Genomic DNA, 21902 nt, shown 5'->3' with positions numbered 1-21902 from the left:
CCCCCGTACCCCCCTGGCTGGATAGTATCTGCCCCTACCCCTGCCCCCTCCCTCACTGCAGGGGTGCATTGATTTGCCCCCCACCACACACACCTTCTCTCCCCCCTTCCCTTCCACCACACCGGCCTTACCAGCTGCACGCAGCTCTCCTCAGTGCCTGAGTGCTGCGCTGCAGCTGCATGCAGCGTGGGCATTTATTGGCCCCATCGACCAAGCCCAGCCCCCACTGAGAAGAGCCCTGCATAGCCCTGGCTGCAGCCCATCCTGCCCTTGCAGATCCAGGGGGCACACGCCCCCCTGTGTGCTCCTGGGATGCAAGCAGTGGCAGGAGGCACCTCCCCCTCCCCCCCACACCTGCCCCTGGACCCTCCCTCACCATGGGGGGTGTTGATCTGCCACCTCCAACACACTTTCCCTCCCCCCTCGCCTACCAGCACTCCAAATTTACTAGCTGGAGGCAGCTGTATTAGAAATCGGATTGCTATTGGCCAATATACCTCCTTAAAATATCAGGTATCGGTATTGGCCCCAAAAATCTCTATCATTGCACCTCTAACAGTGATGCTTTACCACACAGAAGATTAGTCTGCTGTGCAGTAAAGCATCTCTTGTAGATGTACCCAGGATATGGTGTGATTATTGAGACTTAAGCCTGTAATTCATTTTTTTCAAAAGATTCCAGCCAACATTCCATACTAAAGCATCTCCAGAGCTTTGTGTAAAGTTCCTGCATTTGTTTATGATTTGGTAAACTTGAGAAAACTAGTATGCAATGACAGACACATTCCTATATTTTTAAAACAAATGTTTTTACTCTTTTTGTGTTCCTTCATAAATGCAGGATTTTCAAGTGACCTTTACTATGTGTTCTGCTATATATCAGGCACTTTGGTAATTGAATGAAAAAAATCATACCACAACCAGCATCATTTTTTGCGTGGCTCAGAGTTTCTTGTATGTTATAGTGGTGAACTACTTCATTTTACTTAAAGTTATATTTATCAAAAAAAGTAAACTAGATTAATGTGTCTTTCCTCTTCCCTAGAGGAAAAAAACGTGGACTGTAATCTGTTTACATGTACTAAGGATAAAATCAGTTTTTGAAAAAGGAATTGTAGGTCTGTTGGAACCTATTATGAAATTCAGGCAAAGGCTTTTATTACAAGTTCAAATGAGACATGCAGCTTGGAAATCCATGGCTGTCTCCTTCCTGTGTTACAGGAAACCTTAAACTTTTTTGTTCATGTTACATAGTCTGCACGGGATTTTGCACTACTGTTGTATATGATAAGTGGCAGAGGTCAGTCCCTTAGGAGCAGAAAAGTATTTACATGATAATACATTTTTAATTTTGGGGGGAAAGGGCCATTGTTTTAGTAACATAAATCTTTATTTGGGTATCTGAAAGATTATTAATTCTAGAGTTTTTGAAGTTCTTATAGATCCTCTTGATACTCAATTTAGTCACTTAACCTTCATTTTTTTGGGCTTTTCTTACATGTATTGAGTCACTGGATTTTAAAATGCTAATGGATTTTCTTTTCTTATAAACTGTAGTGGGGAATGGTTAATTGCTCATTACATTACTGAAGGTTTTCAGTTAATTCCAAGAGTCCTAAGGACAGTTGAATTGTTTGCATAATAAGTTGTGGGTTCGCTTATGACTGGGCACTTCAGCTTTGATTACCAACAAAGTTTCATGGAACCTGGTAGGCTTGTCACAGGCATCCCTTAGGTGTGATAAAGTGATAAAGGAAATGTAGTGCCTTTCAGAAGGGTGTGTACCTATGAGAAACAGGAAGCAGTACAGCAACTGGCTGTGTGTTAAGGGATTTGTAACTCTTGACTAGTGCAGGTGTGCAGACACGCTGCTAAGCATACTCTCTTCAGGCATCTTGGCAGCTGCACTGTTCAGCAAAGAGTGAAAAACCCTGGTGGGTAGAGAAATATGACTACATTACAGCTGAAAGAGTTATCACATTCAGGTCTGTACAGGAGGAGACGGGATCGTCCTGATAGCGTGGGGCTTCAGGGGTTACATGAAGAGAAGCTAAGGTGAGTGAGTGAAAATTAATGGCTAACAAAGGTGCCTGGTGCCTCTTTAGTTATGCGTTTGTTTTAATGGTTACAGTAAAACTTAAGTACAAACAGCAGATTCTGATAATGGAATTGTCAAACATGTGTAATGAAAAGTATCCCCCAAAGTACCAAATAAATCTAGGAAGAGCTAATAGGAAGCAGATATTCTGCGTTTGCTTCAGTCACAGCATGGTATTTGGCAATGATACGACTGTCCTAAATAAAGGAAAAGGAAGCTCTCCATAGCTTTTTAGTATACCTCTGACAAATGTAACTTTCTAGTAAATACCTTTCCCAAATCTTACAAGTTATTGCGTTGCAGCTTACAGTAAATCCACAATTTCAATGAGAGCTTTCTGACCATTTAAAAAAAGTTGTCTAGCTTCTCTGGGGTCTTTCTGCTGCCATTCTGTAGGGTTTTTCTTTGTTTATAGATGGTCCGGTGCAGCTTGTTAGATTATGGTTTTTCATAGGGGTTTCTTTGTTATTGCAATGGCTTTAGACAAAAGAATGTGGTAGAACCACTTAACATGACCTTATAAAGAAAGGATAACCAAAAATCTGAAAGCGGTTTAATGACTTCAGTTATTTTCCTAATATTAACGTTCATTTTAGCACTTTCAGTTAGACTTTCAGAGGCCTATATTTTGATTGGTATCATGAAAGAATAATTGTTTAGAACCTGGGTGAACAACAGTATAGAAAAGTAAAAATACTCTTTTAATATTCTCAAACAATCTGTTCCCATTTTTGCTAGTTAGAGAAGGATTCTTGTGTAAATGCTGACAAAAGCATCAAGGGTGTGAAAGTACTTCCTACCTTCTAATGATTATTACATTGCTCTTATTTTTATGCTGTTTTTTTTTGTTTGAACTCTGTAACTGGAGTGCTACATAAAATTGTGTGTTGCTTTTTTATATGGGGGTTACAGTATTGTCAGCTTCTGTATAACAAAATCATCTTTTCAGGCCTTCAAACTTTGACTGAAACTCTACAAAAATTACAAATACTTCTGTAAATGCACAAATACTTCAGTTAAATTATTTGAGCTTGTGGTTTCAGAAGGATGGAAATTTAGATTGATGTGCTTAATTTTAACAACTTAATGTCAGTTTATAAACTATTTTCAAACAGACATTATAGAAACTTTAGATAAAGTCTTTTAGTCACCATGATACAAAAAAAAGTAAAACTAAAGTCTTCTTGCAATTCTGTTAACTTGAATCTTGATCAGGCATTTATTCATGGGACCACTCTTTACCTACCTTTTTAAGAATTCTAATACATGTTCATATTAAAAGTCTTATAATCTCATATTAGCATTCCTAACTTCAAATGTCCTTCTTTTCCTTATTGCAGACTTCATGTTTTTGGATGTATGTACCCCAAATCAAACTATTACACTTAATCAGCTATATACCTCTTAGTCCAGGTTATTTTTCAGTCTACCTAAGTCTAGAAGTTTATGCTTGATTCAATGTTTTTTCCTTTTGTAATATAGTTTCTATATTCAGTTTAATTTATTTTAAACTAGTACAAAAGAAAAAATAAAGGTCATGTTTAATGTCATGCTATGGGATCAAAATATGCTTTCATAACTCGAGTCCATCAGTAAAGCTGTTGGAAACAAGTTACAAAGATGCATATTTGATAGCAATAATATTCCTGTTGTTCTTTTTTTAGTGTTCATGTCAAAGTAGTATTCATGAGCTTTGATCTGGAGTAAGGCCCCATGGGGATGCTGTATAAATATAAAGTTGACATGACTCTTACCATGGACTACTTAAAGCTTAAAAAGATGAACATACCTAAAGGTTAGGTGTGAGAGCAGATTTGTGTCTAGAAGGGATTTAAAGAAGTCCATAGTCTCACAGATCAGTTAACGGAGGGTGATCCATGCATAAAGTGGAATGGCAGAGTGTCTGGATGTGTTTTTGGGACAAGTGGGTAAGGAGACCAACACCTTTGAAGAGGCAGTGTCAAAAGTGGGCACTTAGGCTGCGTCCAGACATGCAGGGGCCTGCAGTTTGTGGTGCTGCAGACCTCTTTGTGGCACCACAAACCACACGTGGTGAACATTAAAATGTGACCCATGCTGCAAATTTACAGGCAGAACTTGCTACTGGGATTTTTTGGTAGCAAAAAAATAAAAATCAGAACAAAAAGCAGCGCAGTGCATGCACAACAAGTGTTTGCCAGCACACATGGAGCCCGGGCCATCCAGAGCAATGTTCTGACTGCCAACCGGGCCTCTGTGTTGCCCAACCTGTGTCCCTGCTGCTCCAGGCCACCTGGTAAGACTGCTGGCCCCAGCCTCCAGCTTTCCCTGGCTAAAGAGCCAGGAGAAGCTGGGCAAGGGCAGTTTGCCTGTTGTAGGACAATGTGTCCACAGTGAAGCACATGTTCAGGGGCTTGCAGTGTGGGAATTTGTGCTGCTGCAAGCACAAATCCCTGCATGTCTGGATGTGGCCACAGAGGTCAAACTGTTCCAATAACTTTGTTAATTAAGTTGGTTGTTTAAAGTAGGCCTTGCTCTTTCTTTTAACCCCTTTCCTCTTGTTTCCCATACCTGCTATTGTGATCTTTCAATAATTTTTATGGAAAAAGACTGTGCCATTATAAGACTAGGAAAATATCTTTGTACTCTTATAAATAAAGGAAAATAAAGGAGAAAAAGAAAGTCCTTATTTTGCAAGAACATCAAATGGAACCCTGAAAAACACCAGCCAGTGGCACTAAAGTGTCTGTTCTTAGTGAACATAGTTGATTTAGAATCTGTTCATGCGCAAGGAGTACAAACTGCTGCCTCCAACATGCGTTATTTCTGTACCATCGTATTGCCCTGTTGCATGGTTTTGAAACATCTGTTAAAATTCATCTGCTTGTTAGTTTTCTAAGCTAAGTACAAACGGTCCAAAAGCCTGAGGCTGAATCAATTCAAACTTTGCAGGTTAGTCTAAGCTACGTAGATTGAACCAATAAGCAAGTGAACAGATCAAATTGACTTTTGATTCTGGAAAGCAGCCAAATGCTTGCAGTGGCTCAGGCCAGAAGCTGAGGGGCACTAGAGTATGCCTTCCTGCTTTGCTGGGGCAGAGAGCTTGGGTCTACACTACCCAAGTCTTTTGTGGTGGGGAGGGTGGGGCAAAGCATCCTGGGATGCTGAGGGACTGCCAGTTAACTTGAATCTGAAGAGGATCTGGAACAGAAGTTCAATAAACCGCTTTAACCTAAATCAGTTAAGTCTGATACTGCATCCATCCAAGTTTATGTTAAACTGGTTTCAGCCATTTTGAAAGTGGTTTATATGCACTGAACTTTGGTTCTGCTACAGATTTGAACCACTTTCTGATCACTTATACTGGTTTATGTGTAATTTTGTCCCTAGCCCTATAGTGTTGCCTAGCTCCCTTTTTAATACCGTTATTAATTTAAATATGCTAAATAATGCTTGTGGCAATTACCATTAATTTCTGCCAGGGTAAAAAATGACATTAGTTTCTATTCTATTTTCTAATCCTGTATCATCGTGTACCTGTTACTACTTAGTTTCAAAAGTTGTCTCTTGTGAGGGATTTCTGAAAAAGACTTTGAAAAGACTGTAGTAAATGATAAATACCCCTTCTTTTTTTCTTCCAAAGCTTTTTCTCTGTTTCTTTGTGGTGTCCTTTTCCCTTACCCTGTTTGTAGTATTTGCCCTCCAGGTTGTCAGGAACTGGGTAAACTGCCAATGTGTGCTTGTACAGAGCATAACTAAATAGTGTACAGCAGCACCACTCACTGCCCTAGGTAGAGGAGTAGATTCATGGGTGACTGGTGCTGCCTTAGTCGGGGGGGCATGTGCCCCCCTCCCCCCCAGCAACCTGGGGTGGGTTCCCCCCACAGCCGATCGCAAGATGGCCAATCACGAGACAGCTGATTGCTGCAGCCACTTCTGGGAGTGCAACAGCACTCTGCTCGCCAGCCAGCGCTTGCAGGGGGGGCACCAGTGCTCCTGCCTGTCTCCCCCGCCCATCACCCAAGCTGCAAGCGTGGCCAGTCAGGGAGTACACTGGTGCACATGCACCCTCGTCCACTCCCTACACATCACCACTGAGTAGATTTAATCTCTGACCTCCGTCTTTCTTACACAGTTTTCGAGTATGTGCTACAGCTGGATGTGGGATGGCAGCTAGGACAGGATAACTCAGGTACGAATAATACCAGAGTGCCCAGGGTCATGAATTGAAGAACTAAGATTTTCTGAAAAAGAAACCATCATGGAATGCTTAATGACTATGAATGTTAAGTTTGGACATGAGGCCAGTTAATTAACTGGATAGAATCAACATTAAAACTCAGCAGTATCAAAGGAAAGGAAAGTAGAAGAGGCCTAACAGAATAAAATAACTGGTGTCCCAAATGCAGGAGCGTATATAATTCCATACAGTTTGGGAAGCAAACAGACAAACCAAAAAGTTCCTGTTTAAATCCTTTTCTGCTGGATTTTTTTTTTTTGTCACAGGCTTTTCCGACTGTAATGAAAGCATCAAAATTATCAATGAGCTTTTAAAAAAACTTTGACTGGCTCTTTGGTACCAAAATTATGTTTACATTTTTAACTTGAAATTAAGTTCAGTGTGGATTATTCTGAAGTATTAAAATACAAATCATCAATAATTGGGACCCTGAAATCCTAATGCCACCATTGAACAATATTTTATGAATATGTAGCTAAATGTACGTTCCTAAAGGTATACAAAGTAAGAAAAGATCATTGTTTTTTGCATGAAACAAAGTTCCTTAATGAGACATGGTTTGAAGTACAATATGAAAATAGAGTAATTTCCTGTGTTAACGTAGCTTTATGATGGATCAGATACATCAGGATTTGAGGGTTCATAACAGGAAGTAGATCTCTTACTTTTGCATCTCTACCCATTAATGCTCGTATAATCCAAAGCCTGACCTATCTCTATCATTGTTTTCTAAAAGTTTGTAAATCTGCCCTACAGTTTGCAGAGAATCAGCCCATAAGCAAGTCTTCCTCTGCAACCTTTTCCAGGGTGGATTACACCAATGGTTTGGGCCTTACTCATAAATTTTAAAGTTTTAAGTTTGCAACAGAATCCTCTAAATAGCCTCATAATTTTAGTGCTGTACCTGGAATTTAACAAATGGCTTATTTAAACACTAACTCAAAATATTTTAGACTTTATGAGCTAGACACCTAATTTTGTGTCTTGAACTAAATTGGGAGCCCAAAAACTGCAAGTTAAGTTTCAGTTGGCTGCAGTCTGTGAGACACTGAACAAGCCACTTGATCTCTCCTTGCCTCAGTCTCTCCAGTTCTTGAAGTGGGACTTAAACCAGTTAACATCTACCCATTTGTAAGACAGGGGTGGGCAAAATATGGTTCATGGGCAGGATCTGGCCCACAGTTCATGGGTCAGATCTGGTTCATGGGCCAGATCTGGCCCACCCACCAATTAATTGCACCCTGGCAAGCCCACGCGCCTTGCTTCGACCCTCATGGCCAGAAGGGCCCAGCCCAGCCACCATGCATAGCTTTCAGGCACCTCTGCTACTACCACTGCTGCAGTTGCCAGGGGACCTGCTTGGCTTCTCTGGTGTGCAGCAGGCATGTCCCCCATGCCTGCCTCAGGGTGCGTGCAGTGGCTGCGAGCTGTACCCCCTTCCTGCTCCCCTGCAGCCCCCAGATGAACTACCCGCGACTCTGTCTTGTGCCCTGCTCTGCCCTGGCTGGGCAGCGCCTCCCCTTGTCCCTGCCTCTACCCCAGCCCTGTTCCCTTCCTCACCATGGGAGGCCTTGATCTGCCCTCCCCTCTATAGAATGAACGTGAGCCACCAATGTGATGCCATAGCTGGCAAAGCAAACAAAACACTGGCGTGCATCTACAGATGCATCTCAGACAAGACTAAGGATGTCATCTTCCCACTTTGCTTGGCCTTGGTGAGTCCACAGCTGGAGTACTGCATTCAGTTCTGGGCACCACACTTTAGGAAGGTTGTGGAGAGGCTTGAGAGAGTCCAAAGGAAGGTTACATGTATGGTAACTCAGAGGGGACTTGGTGGCAGCCTATAAGTATATAAGGGGCACATATCAGGGACTGGGAGAACATTGGTTCATCAGGGCTCCCCAGGGGAAGACTAGGACTAATGGTCATAAATTGCTAGAAGACCGCTTTAGATTAGACTCAAGGAAAAACTTCTTTACAACTTGTGTGCCCAAATAGACTCCCCCCAAAGTGGTAAAATCACCTACTCTGGATATTTTCAAAAAATGTCTGGACACTCACCTTGCTGGGGTCAGTCCTTCCTGCCCAAGTGCAGCAGGGCTGGACCTGATGATTTCCCTTCCAGCCCCTAACATCTATGAATAATCGGCCATTGGTATTGACCCAGAAATATTTATTGGTGCACCCCTAGTAAGTGCTGATGGTGTTAATATTTTTAATTGTTGTGTAACCAGTTGCAATACAAGAGCAAATAATGTCATGGTATGCCAGTTTTAGTAGTTAGTATGCACAAAACACTGTTTAAATGCTCAAATAATTGGCAACCGTTAAATTGCTTTTTGATGCAATGAGGCATTTTTCAAAACCTCCTCCTTAAGAGTACTGGACTGTCAAATATTTTGTTAAAAATGTCACCTATCTGCTGAAAGCTTCCTCCCTGCTTTTTCCCATAAACAGGATGTTAAGAAAACAGTAAGCAGACATCTGTGATTAATCATGAGGAATTACTCAGCTTTATAGATGCTATTTGCACATCTTCCCTTTTTTTCACCCCCTCCTCCCTTCCTTTCTGAATGGTGTTCAAAACTAATGTTTGGACTGGAAATTCTTGCCTTTTGCTGTTCAATAGAATATATTGAAAAAAAGAAAAGAAACAAGTCAAACAACTGTTGATAGTATTTTAATAATGACAGTTTAAAACTGAGCAAAGTAGGATCCTTAACTTTTTTTAAAATTCCTATGCAATTACTTTTCTAAAACTTTTAGAAAATGAGATTTCAGTAAAATCTTTCACTGAAATTATCTTGTGCAACACAACAAATAGCTACTGAAGATACGTTACTAATAGCTACCAGTTATTCAAGTAGTTTTCTGCTCTTTCCTTTAGTCACCAAAATACCTTAAAGATATCTCTTTGTGGGAAGATACTGACTACTACACTGGTTTTGTACTTTTCTGGTGGAACCTAACAAATCTCTTTATTTCATTCAGTAAAGCTCCTGGGTTTCTTGCAGCTTATCAGTTCCATTGGGATTTGAGATGTAGGCTTTTCTGAACCAAAGCCTTAGGGCTCCTTTGCATATACAGGGAGGCTGCTCTGATGTGCTGTAAATCCAGCACGTCGGAGTAGACTCGATTAATCGAGTCAGCTGGAATGCAGAAATTAACGCATTCCAGCAGTCTCCAGCGTCACATGCATCAGTGTCCCTGCACTGAAAAGTGATGGTGGGGTGCTTTGAACTAAAGCTTGTTAAATGAGCTTTAGTTCAAAGTGCCCTGCCGCCATTTTTTCAGCATGGGGATGCTGATGCACATGATGCTCGGGCACTTTTAATTAGCGTGGCTCGCTAATTAAAGTGCTCCCCCTCCCCCTGGACTACATCTATGGATGCTCTTTGTTTGTAAAACTCAATGTTGTCTCAGGAAGCCCAGCATCCTTTGTTTACATCTGTACCTTCGACCATTTAGGAATTATGCAGGGTAATGATCTTCCCTGGTGTAAAGTCAAAAAACCCTCACTTAGAGTAGACCTTAGAAGACAAGTCTGCTGTATGTATGGCACTTACCTTACTGCAGACTTTCCACTCTTCACCAGAAGAACTGTGAGGAGTTGACTGAGGCAGTGGACCATGGGTGTCCAGAGATTGAGGGACTCTGTAGAACTTTTGAATTCAGTGGGATCCTGGGAGCAAAGAGGCAAGAAAAGTAGAGTTACTTTGTAGAATTCCTGAACTGTAGTTGCTGACTTCCACTGCATAAGATTGATTATAAATATTCAGCAACAAAAATACTAAGATAATTGTAAAGTCCCAAATTACCATGACTGGAAACCTTGTCAGAGTGATCTACCATAAATTGTGGACCAGCAAACTTTTTTTCCCTGAATCTAAATCACTTTTGAACCCTTGATTGAAAGAACACTTTGAATCGTCTGTGTGGTGTTCTAGGTGGAGAGATGGTTCATGTGTCTAAACCCACCATAAAGTAATTATGGTATCTTGCAGCAGTCAAAAGAATGAGCCTTAGGATATTTTAAAATGAGCTGTTTTGGAGACTGTGTCCAACTCATCCAAGTGACTAGAGGCATTCAATCATACATCCACACTACTTTTCATTGCTTAAGGGTTAAAATAACTCATGATTAAAACACCCCACTTGGCCTCGCCCTCATGCTTCTTCTGCATGTTGAATAATAGTTCTTAAACAATTTCTTTTGATTTATTCAGTGTGACATGATGTCATCTCTTCTGACGCTGAATGACTAGATGTCAAAGACTTGCACAAGTGAAATTTAAGCAATTGTTTCTCTTAAATAACTGAGATGACACGAGTGTAAAGCTTTGGTGGTTTTATCACACGTTAACTTTTTCCACTGGTTGGGGCACATGCACATAAAGTGAGGTGTGAGAATTTGTTCTTTCAGGGCTACTTGATTAACCTTCATAAACCTTAATAGACCTGCTTTCTGACATGTAGCTTACTGCGGTTCAATAGCTAAGTACCCCTGGACCACAGCATTCTATACATAAAATCCAGCCTTGTTGCTTATCATTCTTCAGTTATATAAATATGTTAAACTATTATTAATTCAGTATATGTCATTAAACTGTGAATTTCCACACAGGAATGCTGCTTTGTGGAAATAACCTAAATCTTCCTTACACGTCTCCTCTTTAAATAAAAACCACTGACCTAGAGACAGCAGCACAAATTCATAAGACCTGGTCTCTCACTCAGAAGAGGTCATGACTTTTTTTCTTGTATTCTTGTAGTTCAATGGGCTGAAGTTGAACTATTATTCTGATCCATACTGTCCTGCCTTGTGAATCATGTACTGGATGTTTTTTGTGATGCTCTTGGTGCAGATCTCAAGCATAAATAAAACTGAGCTATCTTGCATATCATCTGATGTCGCAGAGCATGTGGGGTTAAGGTCCTCTTTGCTTCACTTCTTTTCATAGGAGTGCATGAGTCTAGGGCTGGAATTCATATTTTTCCTTTCTAAATGTCAATTTAGCAGTGGTTATATTTGTCCTTTAAAATTCTTGGTAGGATTATGAACGAATGACTGCACAGTGAATATTTCAGTGTTTGGGCGTTCTTACTGATAAGAAACTTAGGTTCACCAAAACATTTGTAAATCTGTCTGCAAGCCTGCTCATGTTACTGTTTCAGTGTCAACAATGTCAAGAATTTTGTCTGAGATTTTTCTGTTTCTTTGAACTGAAGGTTGAAGCAAAAATCATAGTGTTTGAATTTACTTAGAAATTGTAAAAAGAAGTAATAGCTCACTCACCTCTGATCCAGTATTCTGCATGTTGTAATGACAGTGGCAATGTTTAAGACAGAAAATGTCCTTTTTCTTCTTTGTTTGCCTTTTGGGGAACTTATTGTATATACCTTGTCATGATCTATATCAGGGGTTCCCAATGTTTATGTGCCTAAAGGCACATTTGAATATAATAGAAAAAGAAGTGACCACCAATATAAATATTAAAGTTTAGAATTTAGATCAATCTGATCATCTCATTCATAACTTAAAATTGCACTAGATCTGCAACTTTAAAATGCAGCTTCCCTTTTCTTACAAAAATATTTAGGTAAAAATATGTGTTGGAATAATGATTTTTACTGATCGTGAAAATGTGCACGGGCACCTGAGTAAACCTCGGGGAGGCGCCATAGTACCTGTGGGCACCATGTTGGGAACCACTGATCTATATATTAGTGGCTTTTCATTTTAATCATGGGAAAATGTCGATTTGGGGTTGGTTTTTTAAATCTGAAAATTGGGGATTTTTTTCTATCAGGGAAAACTAGAATCCCTGGTCATAAGTCAGTCGTCTTGTTGTCAGACTGCTCTTCCTTTTTTCATCTGTGCTTAAAAACCCTGCTGCAAGGAACCTTTTTTCCCCTGCTATGGTTTTTATACCAGAACTGAATTGAATGAAGGCGAAGCAAATGTGAAATGGATAATTTCACTGTATTAAACCAATGTACATCATGCTCTGTAATGTTTAGAACGTCCTTGAAAGAAAGTTTGTTCAGTATGCCCAAGTACTCCATGTTCTCGTGCACCTATTGAAACCTGGTTATCATCAATGTAGTAGATATCAATCAAATCACCTGAGCTGGTCTGTTTGCTTTTAATCCAGTAAATAGTGTTTGTATTTTCCTACTGCCTTCTGTCTCTGTTTAGACCTCTTCAGTGAGAACTATTTATGTGCATTTCTCCTTGAAAAGGTTATTGATTATTAAACTTGTTGCAAAATCTGTTACCCTTGTTTTAAGGGGCTGTGTTCTAGCTTCTTCCACTGGACACCCAATTGGTTAAGGCATGAACATATCCATGACATGTTCTTCTGACCTGGAGATATTCTAAACAGAGAAGTGTGTGAATGCTTGCTTTCTTAATAGTAAATGCAAGCTCTGTAGCTTTGAGAGAGTTTAATGAACTGACATGTTGTTAATGAATTTTGACAGGAGGATTAAAGTGAACTTTTAAGCGAACTCTCAGCCTAAGTAAAGACAGCCAAAAAGCCTAAGGCTGAATTGATTCAATCTTTGCAGGTTAGTCTAAGCTGTGTAGATTGAACTGATAAGCAAGTGAACAAACATTGACGTCTGATTCTGGAAATGCTGCCACATGCTTGCAGTGGCTCAGACCAGAAACCAGGGGGCACTAGAGCGCACCTCCTTGCTCATCTGGATCAGACAGTTTGGGCCACAGCTAGCCTGCCCACCCTGTAAGTGGGGCTTTGCAGGGGAGATGCAAAGCATCCTGCGATGTTGGGGGACTGTGAGTTAACTTGAATCTGGAAGGGATCTGGCACAGAAGCTCAATAATCTGATTTAACCTAAATCAGTTAGGTCTGATATTACATCCATCCAGGTTTATCATAAACTGGTTTCAGCCATTTTAAAAGCAGTTTGTGCACTGAACTTCTATTGTGTTACAGATTTGAACCAGTTTCTGATCACTTGTACAGGTGTCTGTGTAACTTCTGTCCCTAGCCTCACACTATAATCTTTTCTGCAACATCATCTCTCCTCCACTCATCTTTTTGTGTTCTCAAATATGCATTCCATTTGTTGACTCTTTCTATTCTTTTGGTGATAGACATATGAACATAAGACTGGAATGGATCGCCTGGGCTACTGAGGCAACAGCTTATCCAAAGAGTCCTGAAATTTGCCCACTCCAGCCCCTCTCACAAAAAACACCATACAATATGCTGAAGGTAGATGAAAGACATTGTAATGTCACAGAAGTTACTAGGTTAATTGAGACTTTCTGAGACACTGACAGCAGGTCACTTTAGAAAATTATGAACCAGTGTCCTCAGTTTGGGGAATGCTTAAGAACTCTTCAGTTAATACTCTTCAGCTTCATTTACTCTGAAGGAAGTCATTATTAAATATAAAATATAGAAGGGGAAGTACTTTGGTCCATGTTATATAGACAGTCAGACAATCATAGTAGCTTGTTCTGGTTTTAAATCTGTGAAATTGTCAAAGCAATGTTATTTTGCATTGGCTTTGTTTACCAGTATATTTTAACTTACTTGTCTCTTGTGGACTTAATATATTTCCAGTTCATTTTTCTAGCAGCTGCTGTGAGGGAAACTAAATACAGGTAGTTTAATTATTTCCTATTCTGTGTTTGGGGAGCTGGATAATGCAGTGGTGAACATTTTAAAAATAAAATGCAATATTAACTCAGATAATTAATTAGTATGATCTGATCTGTGAAAGAGGAGAAATGGCATTAGCTCTATACAAAAAGTGTTTTCCTTTGCCCAAAGAAATTAACTCTCGCTTATTAAAACAGATTCCCCTAGTCTCAGCATAGCATTCATAGTAGTAACTTTTGTTTACTTAAAAAGAGATCTGTAAGGGACTGACATGCTACTTAGTAAATAAAAACACTGTCCCCCACCACCTTAGCTGAAGGTCAAGCCTCAGTGTGGTATCTGCAGTGGAGTCATTACTATAAAAAGAATGTAATTTAGAGCCAGAAAGTCTGGTGTTGACAGTTATCTCCAACCGTATAAGGAACTTCACGGACATACTAGACATCTTTCATAGTAGGCTGGGGTTTCAATTTAGTCAAGATATTAATTATAGCTCCTGGATGAACTGTTCAGGTCATAGCACTTAGCTTATAAAAACATCAGTCATAGCTAGTGTAAGCGGATGGTTAGTACAGATCTAGTATCTCATCTACTTTTTCTTTCAGTTTACTAAGCACATAATTTGTATGTGGCCATTTGTAATGATTTGAGATATGAATCAAATACCTCTGGGATAGGAAACTTCTCTTTCAAAGGGAAGAACCATAAAACCAAGTGTCACTGGGACCTTATGTGTCAGTAAATGTGGTTGTTTAACCTCTCATATATTCTATGTGAATATAATATCTAAAGCAAATGATCAAAATGTTTTTTATTAGGGGGTTGCACACTTTGTACCTTCCATCAGTCCAACTCATGCCACTCGTATGATTAAGGGCTTGCAGGTCAAGCCCTACGAGGAGAAACTAGGGCACCTGGACCTCTTCAGCCTCTGCAAGAGAAGGGTGAGAGGCGACCTTGTGGCTGCCTATAATTCATCATGGGGGCGGAGAAGGGAATTGGTGAGGCTCTACTCACCAAGGCTCCCCTGGGGGTCACAAGAAATAATGGCCATAAGCTAGCAGAGAGCAGATTTAGACTGGACATTAGGAAGAACTTCTTCACAGTTAGAGTGCCCAAGATCTGGAATGGGCTCCCAAGGGAGGTGGTGCTCTCCCCTACCCTGGGGTTCTTCAAGAGGAGGTTGGATGGGCATCTGGCTGGAGTCATCTGAACCCAACACTCTTTCCTGTTTATGCAGGGGGTCGGACTCGATGATCTATTGAGGTCCCTTCCGACCCTAACATCTATGAATCTATGAACTCCCTGCAGATGCCAGCAGCTCCTCTTATTCCTCCCTTCTGTAACACCTTCTGTAACACCGTCCCATCTCTGCCCCCTTACTCCAGGCACTCCATGTGGGTGGGTGGTATTGCTTTGGTGGGATGTGGTCTGTGGATATCAACAGATTCCTAGACAATTAAGGTCCTGGCTGAAGCTGTTGGATCTGCTAACCTGATGTCTGGGGCTCTCTTTGTTCCCCACTTTTTTCCTTTTGGTTTTCTGATAGATTGTTTTAATCTCAAATCAGTAGGATCCTGTTCCTGGGTACCTAGAGCATTTCCTGAAATTTTAGAATGGATTGGCTATGGTGGTCAGAACTGTTTGTCTAATCTCCAGATGGGCAAAGGGGAAAAATGCTGTCAAGCTGAGTTGAGGATCGTGTATGATTGCTTGAAATTATTCTGCTCTGGCATGTCGGTATACAGCATGAGTGCTTGCAGCATGGCCAAAACAAACAAAAATGTTTATGACTTCCACTTTATAGATAAATTATTTCATACCTCAGTACAAAAATATTTCCACATTTCTGAACTGTTGCTATACAGTGGTACATTTACTGGACCTGGTGGGACTCGTGACATGACTGGAGTTTAGCTATAGAGGATACACCCTGCATAAAAGGGACTGGGTGGGGAAAAAAGGTGGAGGCATTGCTCTCTATGTGAAAGAGCAGTACACCTCCTTGGAGGATGACATCAGCTTCAAAAATGGACATCTTGAAACTCTCTGGGTCAAGTTGGAGGTACGTGGGGGGGGTACAGCGAGAGAGACCTGACTGTAGGTGTATACTGCAGACCACCAGACCAGAGGGAGGAACTTGATCTGGAGTTTACCCGAGTATTGATTGAGGCTACGTGTGCACATGACATGGTCGTCATGGGAGATTTTAATTATTCAGACATCTCCTGGGAGGAACACTCGGCCAAGTCAAAAATGGTTGCAGTCCTTCCTGCTGTGTGTCGAGGAGCTCTTCCTGACTCAGGAGGTGCATGGATCAACCAGAGGTGATGCTCTGCTAGGCTTGGTCCTGGCCAAAGGAGATGACTTGGTGACCGACTTAAATATAAAGAGAATCTGGGCGACAGCGACCATGAAACTATCATGTTCACTGTTCTATGTAAGGCAGACAAATCAGATAACAGGACTGAAGTCTTGGACTTCAAAAATGCAAATCTCAACAAGCTTGGGTCACTAGTAAGGCAAATGCTGCGGGACCAGGGACTGAAGGTGAAAGGTGTGCACAAAGAGTGGTTGTTTCTTAAGGTTATGATCCTTGAAGCACAAAAGAAGTCCATTCCCATACAGAGAAAAGGTAACAGAAGGACTGGGAAGCCCTGTTGACCGTGATTTCCCTGTTTAGCCCTCTTAAGAAAGAAGAAAGAGGCTTATAAACAATGGAAGCTCATGGTGGGCATGAGGGAGAAGGTTGACATTGTATACCTAGACTTCCAAAAGGTCTTTGATCTAGTATCCCATGATATCCTTGCAAGAAAATTGTAGGATTGTGGGCTTAACTCTGAGATAGTCAGGTGGGTGAGAAACTGGCTGCAGGATAGGACCCAGAGAGTTGTAGTGAACGGATTTGTGTCACCCTGGAGAGAAGTGGGCAGCAGCGTCTCACAGGGGTCGGTGCTTGGTCCAGTACTTTTCAACTTCTTTATTAACAATTTGGATGTGGGAGTGAAGAGCTCACTGGCCAAGTTCATGGATGACACCAAGTTATGGGGAAGTGTGGTCATGCTTGAAGATAGGCTACAGGTACAGGTGGCCCTAAACAGGCTCGCAAGTTTGGCACGTTGGAACTGGATGAAGTTCAGTGTTGAGAAATGTAAAGTGCTCCACCTCAGGACGAGCAACCCCCAACACACCTACAGGCTTGGCAGCACCAAACTGACTATCACCATGAATGAAAGGGACCTGGGGGTAATAATAGATCACAGTACGAATATGAGCCGGCAGTGCGATGCTGTAGCCAGCAAGGCAAATAATACTTTGGCATGCATCAATCAATGCATCTCCAGCAAATCAAGGAAGTGATTCTTCTGCTCTACTCAGCACTGGTGAGACTGCAGCCAGAGTACTGTGTCCAGTTCTGGGCACCACACTTTAACAAGGAGGTGGACAAGCTTCAGGGAGTCCAGAGAAGAGCCACCCACATGATCAAAGTCTTCAAAGGCAAGCCATACAAGGAGAGGCTAAGGGATCTGGGACTCTTCAGCCTGAGGAAAAGAAGGCTGAGAGGGGACTTGGTAGCAGCTTACTGCTACATCAGGGGCGTACATCTCTCACTCTCTAGATAATTCTGTATATAAACACCACCACAAAAATCTTCGGCTTTATACTGTGGAGCACGTGGGATGAAATTTGTAGAAAGCCTCAGAATTTACTTTATTCTGATCCTGTGGAAGTCCCTGAGAGTGTTTTCCTTGATCTTCAGTCGGAACAGAGTTAGAGTGGTATCAAATACATTTGAAAATCTGATCCCTTTTTTTTTTTTTTAAAGAGAGAATGACTCCTTTCCTCTTATTTGTAATAAGTTACCCATTTAGTTTAGGGCACACGTTGCTTATGTGGCTGACAATTGACTTTTGGTCACAGAAGACAAGAATATTATTGTATGCCAGCACCAAATTGTACGTGTAGCAACACAAACAATCCAGCTCAGATCATGAAAAAGTCGGATGATGATCCAGCTCAGATCAGGGAACAATCTGCAGAGCGCTGGAAAGTCCTGGATATTTTATAACCTTAGGGGAAATTTTCCAGTAATAACTGCCTGCTTTCATGGGACATATTGCACAAAGTCTGAGGTTGAATTTGTTTAAAACTAAATCATCTTTTTGTGTGTGGAAGGGAAGAATTAAGCTGTGAATACTTATCCTACTCCTTAATGGTAAACAGGGAATGTGGTGGTTTTGATCTCCTAAAAGCAACAATCATAACAGCAGCCTTTGAGCTGAAGTGAGCAACATTATTTCACTGTGGTGCAATTAGGCTGCCAATGGCAGCTGTTAATGCCGAAAACCTAGTTTGGAGATGTGACTGTTCTGCACATCTATTTGTGGAATGAAGTAAAACGTTCAGCAGGACTTGCTGCTGCCTGCACAAGCTTTCTCTATAAAAGTCTCCCTATTTTCCTGGGCAGATGCCAAAATGTTCAGCCTGGTTTTAAAGAATCCACTCAGGAGGGGTTTAGGAGCTTTGCAGTAGTAATTCTTCATGTACCAGCCAGCTGGCAAAGCAGCGCACACTTTCTATTAAAAGCTGCTTTAATTAACATTAGTAATACGCTACTATCCACCTTTCATAATCTTATAGTTGGAGTTGTGTCCAGTTCATTGTGAACCTGCATTTTCAAAAGGTTAATTTCAGTTCCTTCCTGTTTCTTACCATATCAAATGTAAGTGCCTTTTCTTAAACTTTAAAGCACCAATAAACTGATCTTCCACCTGTATCGCTGCTGTAATATCTCCATTCCTCCTGCCTGATGCCTGAGCTTTCCCCTTCTTAACTCTGTTATGTCCTTACCCAGTTCTTAGTGTTATCCTTTCTGGTGCCCTCCCTCAGCACCAGGAATAATATTCCTATTTTTAAAAGAATTTGAAGGAAAACTACCACTTTCTTTTCTCTTTTTCACATCCTTAATCATCTCTTCAGTTGTTGCCCTATGAATCTTTGATCCATTTTTTCTTATTCAGTTTGCAAACAGGGGAGACACCCCCTTCATTGCTCCTAGGAGACTGCTGTAAATCAGAGGAGTCTGGGAAACTGCTGATTGAAGCTTGGGTCATTTTAGCCCCTGCAGTAGTCTACACAGTCTGTAATCCCAGGAATACATGAATGGTTCATAGTCACCTCTGCCTCCTTCCCTTTTGTACTGTGACAAGCAGGGTAACCCATGTCTTTGTTTGCAATGTAAACTACTGTGTAAGCTTCTCTATCCTGTGTTAGAGTAGTAACAAGCTTATTTGGGTTTGCAAATTAAAATGTTTTGTGGCGCTCTGCCCATCTGACTCCCACTGTCTTCAGAAGGAACTGTGTAGCAAAGTTTGTGTTCTCTCGAGTTCTCAGCATGTTCTCAGCAGTTCTCAGGGCCTGTGTTAATCTCCTAGCTGGTTTTAGTGATAAGACTACAGATGTAAAATAAACGCAAGGAGCTTCTGCTAGAATTCTAGCTAGACTTACAGCTACATGTCTGTTGATTTTACTGGATTTGTTCCTGAATACCAGAGGAAGAGAGAATGGAATCTGGGCCAAGAGGTTTTCAACTTTTTTACATGTCAGGCACCTCTCATTCGACTCAAGGCACCCCTCCATACCTTTTGTGAATTGAATGACACCTCATTTAAAAAATGCATTTATTTTATCACAGGGCTTCCCTCTTGCAGTGAGGCTGGGTAGTTGTGCAAGGGGAGCAGCTAGACCCAGAGAGCTTGAGCTTTCTCTTATCTGCCTTATTTTCTGGGCCGGGGCACATTGATTGAGCAGCACTGTGATTGAGCATCACTGAGCTAGAGCTTTCACAGTTGAACACCCAGGGCTTACCTGCCAGAAAGCCATTTTGTTACTGAATGAAAAGGCCTAGGAACTGTAAAAGCATCTAGCATTCAAAATGCATCTGACAGCTGGCCAGTTATTCCTTTATAATACAAGCTTGCTGTGCCTTCTGTTCCACTTTGAAGATATGCCTCTGTTATCCATTTGTTTATAACAGTGGAAAGGGAAAATGAGGGCCACACATCATTCTCCTCTGCAGATAGAGAAAGGGAAAATTAAGGGAGGGGCAGAATGAAGAGACACGTAGGAGTCACTGGTATGAGGAGCAATTGGCTTTTGGGGTCCCACAGACATACAGGGGGATGGGAAAGTAGCATACAGAGGGCTTTGTGGGCAAGAAAAATAGAGGGAAACAAAAGAATCTTGGCATTTCCAATAAGCTTAGCCTGTAGAAACAACAGATGTCTATTCTAGTCCATAGGTTGGCAAGCTTTTCAGAGCAGCAGGCTGAAATAACACAGTTCAGTTGCAGGCAGGCCAGCACTCCCAAACCAGCCACCATTGCTACTTCTCTCCACCTCTAAAATGCTTGTGATATCCAGGCTTCACTCAGTGTTAAAACATTTAAATGGGAGGTGCCTTACCAGTACAAATAAAGTTTGGGCCTTTTTGTGTGCTTTTGTTTGCACCTTGAACTTATTCCCCCGGATGCATGCTTTACAATCCAGGAGGACTTTTTTAATTCACAAACTAGGAAACTGTAAACCCTAATGATGCCCAGTGGGCACCATGTTAAGACTACCTCTTGAAACGGACCAGCTCTGGGTTAATGATACGGTATCATGATGAAGCTTCTTTGCCTCCTTAGTTCCGCAGGAAGGGCAGGATTAATCAATAAAAGAGTGGCACTAAGGCTTGGTAGAGGAGCAGTGTGTTTCAAGATGGCACTAGGACCCTGCTGCCATCGTCACAGTTTCTGTCTGAAGCCACAGGGAGAGGGTTCAGCCTGCACTTGTCCCCACTGCCAAATGCTGCCAAAGCTGCATGTCTGCAGCTTTTGATTGCAGACTCCTGCTCTAACAGATTAAAGTACTTGTAAATGTTCCACAGAAACAGCTACAGATTTTGTCTCCTGTCCATGCACCTGCCACATATTTTGTTTCAAGATTACATTTTGGGGGGCGGGGGAATGGGGGAGGAAGAATGTTTGACTCAGACATCATTATATGAAGTACAGGTGGTGCCAAGTCCTGTCTCCATTATACTGGTAAAGTGTGTCTTTTAAGTAATTTTAAAAAAATCTCACCTCCTTAATTAGTGACAGGTAGCATGGTTCAGTTTGTGTGTACATGACAGCAATTCTGGCATCAAAGCCATGGTGGAGCATGTGACCCAGTGCTTCTGCTGAGCCATATGCTAAAGGCATGTCCTGTGACACCCCAGGCTGTAATCCAGTGAGGTTTTAGTCTGTGGCTAGAATGCCTGTAGGACCTGCCCACAGAAAGCTGCAAGCTGCATGTGGGGGAGGCATGCTCTGGAGCATCATACAGCCATGAAAAAGTGGATGTAGGACAAGCGCAAACCAGTTGCACAACATCTCTGTTTGTCCCTTACAGCAAAAACACAGCTTGGTGGCAGAAAAACAGCCAGGTGTCAGACTAGGCCTCTGCCAAGAGTGTCTTGCTGCCATTTTTAACCATACTCAATGTTGCCTTGAACATTATTTAGAGTCAGCCAGCTTTGCCAATCATTATTTTCAACATGGTCAAAAATTGTAGTACAAACAGGGCCTTTCCTTTTTTTAAAGCTGCTGGGATTTCCTAAGAAACAGGAGCTTTATTGGAGTTCCCTTAATACTGTCAGTTTTCTGTGTTTGGAAGCTCAAGTGTTCATTCCTAGTTACTCTCCTTGATCTCTGCCCTGGCTTTCTTATGCTGCACAGTAACAAGCATAGATACCAAAACCACTCCTGTTGACCAGGTAACATGCGTGTGGCTTTACTGTGCATTTTTAACCAGTTGCTAATGAGAGTCAGTTGACTGTGACACATCACTTAGTTACTTGGGCTATCCATTTCAGTTTGAAGTCCAGTGCTGTTAGAGGTTGGGTCTATCATCTGTGTGTCACAGGT

General features: G+C 41.5%; 1 protein-coding gene across 2 annotated transcripts in view; it reads left to right on the top strand.

The window, feature by feature from the left end:
- Positions 1-21902, top strand: part of LIMS1 (LIM zinc finger domain containing 1) — a 76240-nt gene that overhangs the window by 19529 nt on the left and 34809 nt on the right. Inside the window, exon 1 of one of the 2 annotated variants that reach the window (XM_019524740.1) lies at positions 1895-2055. The exons of the other annotated variant lie outside the window; for it this stretch is intronic. Within the exon in view, the coding sequence (XP_019380285.1) occupies positions 1949-2055 (107 nt within the window). The 5' untranslated portion in view covers positions 1895-1948. Of the gene's footprint in view, positions 1-1894; positions 2056-21902 lie in introns of those variants that run through there. 2 annotated transcript variants of the gene reach the window in all.

Source organism: Gavialis gangeticus, unplaced genomic scaffold (genome assembly GCF_001723915.1).
Source record: "Gavialis gangeticus isolate Ggan-Ray unplaced genomic scaffold, GavGan_comp1, whole genome shotgun sequence".
NCBI lineage: Eukaryota > Metazoa > Chordata > Crocodylia > Gavialidae > Gavialis > Gavialis gangeticus.
This window is presented reverse-complemented; position numbering and strand designations above follow the sequence as displayed.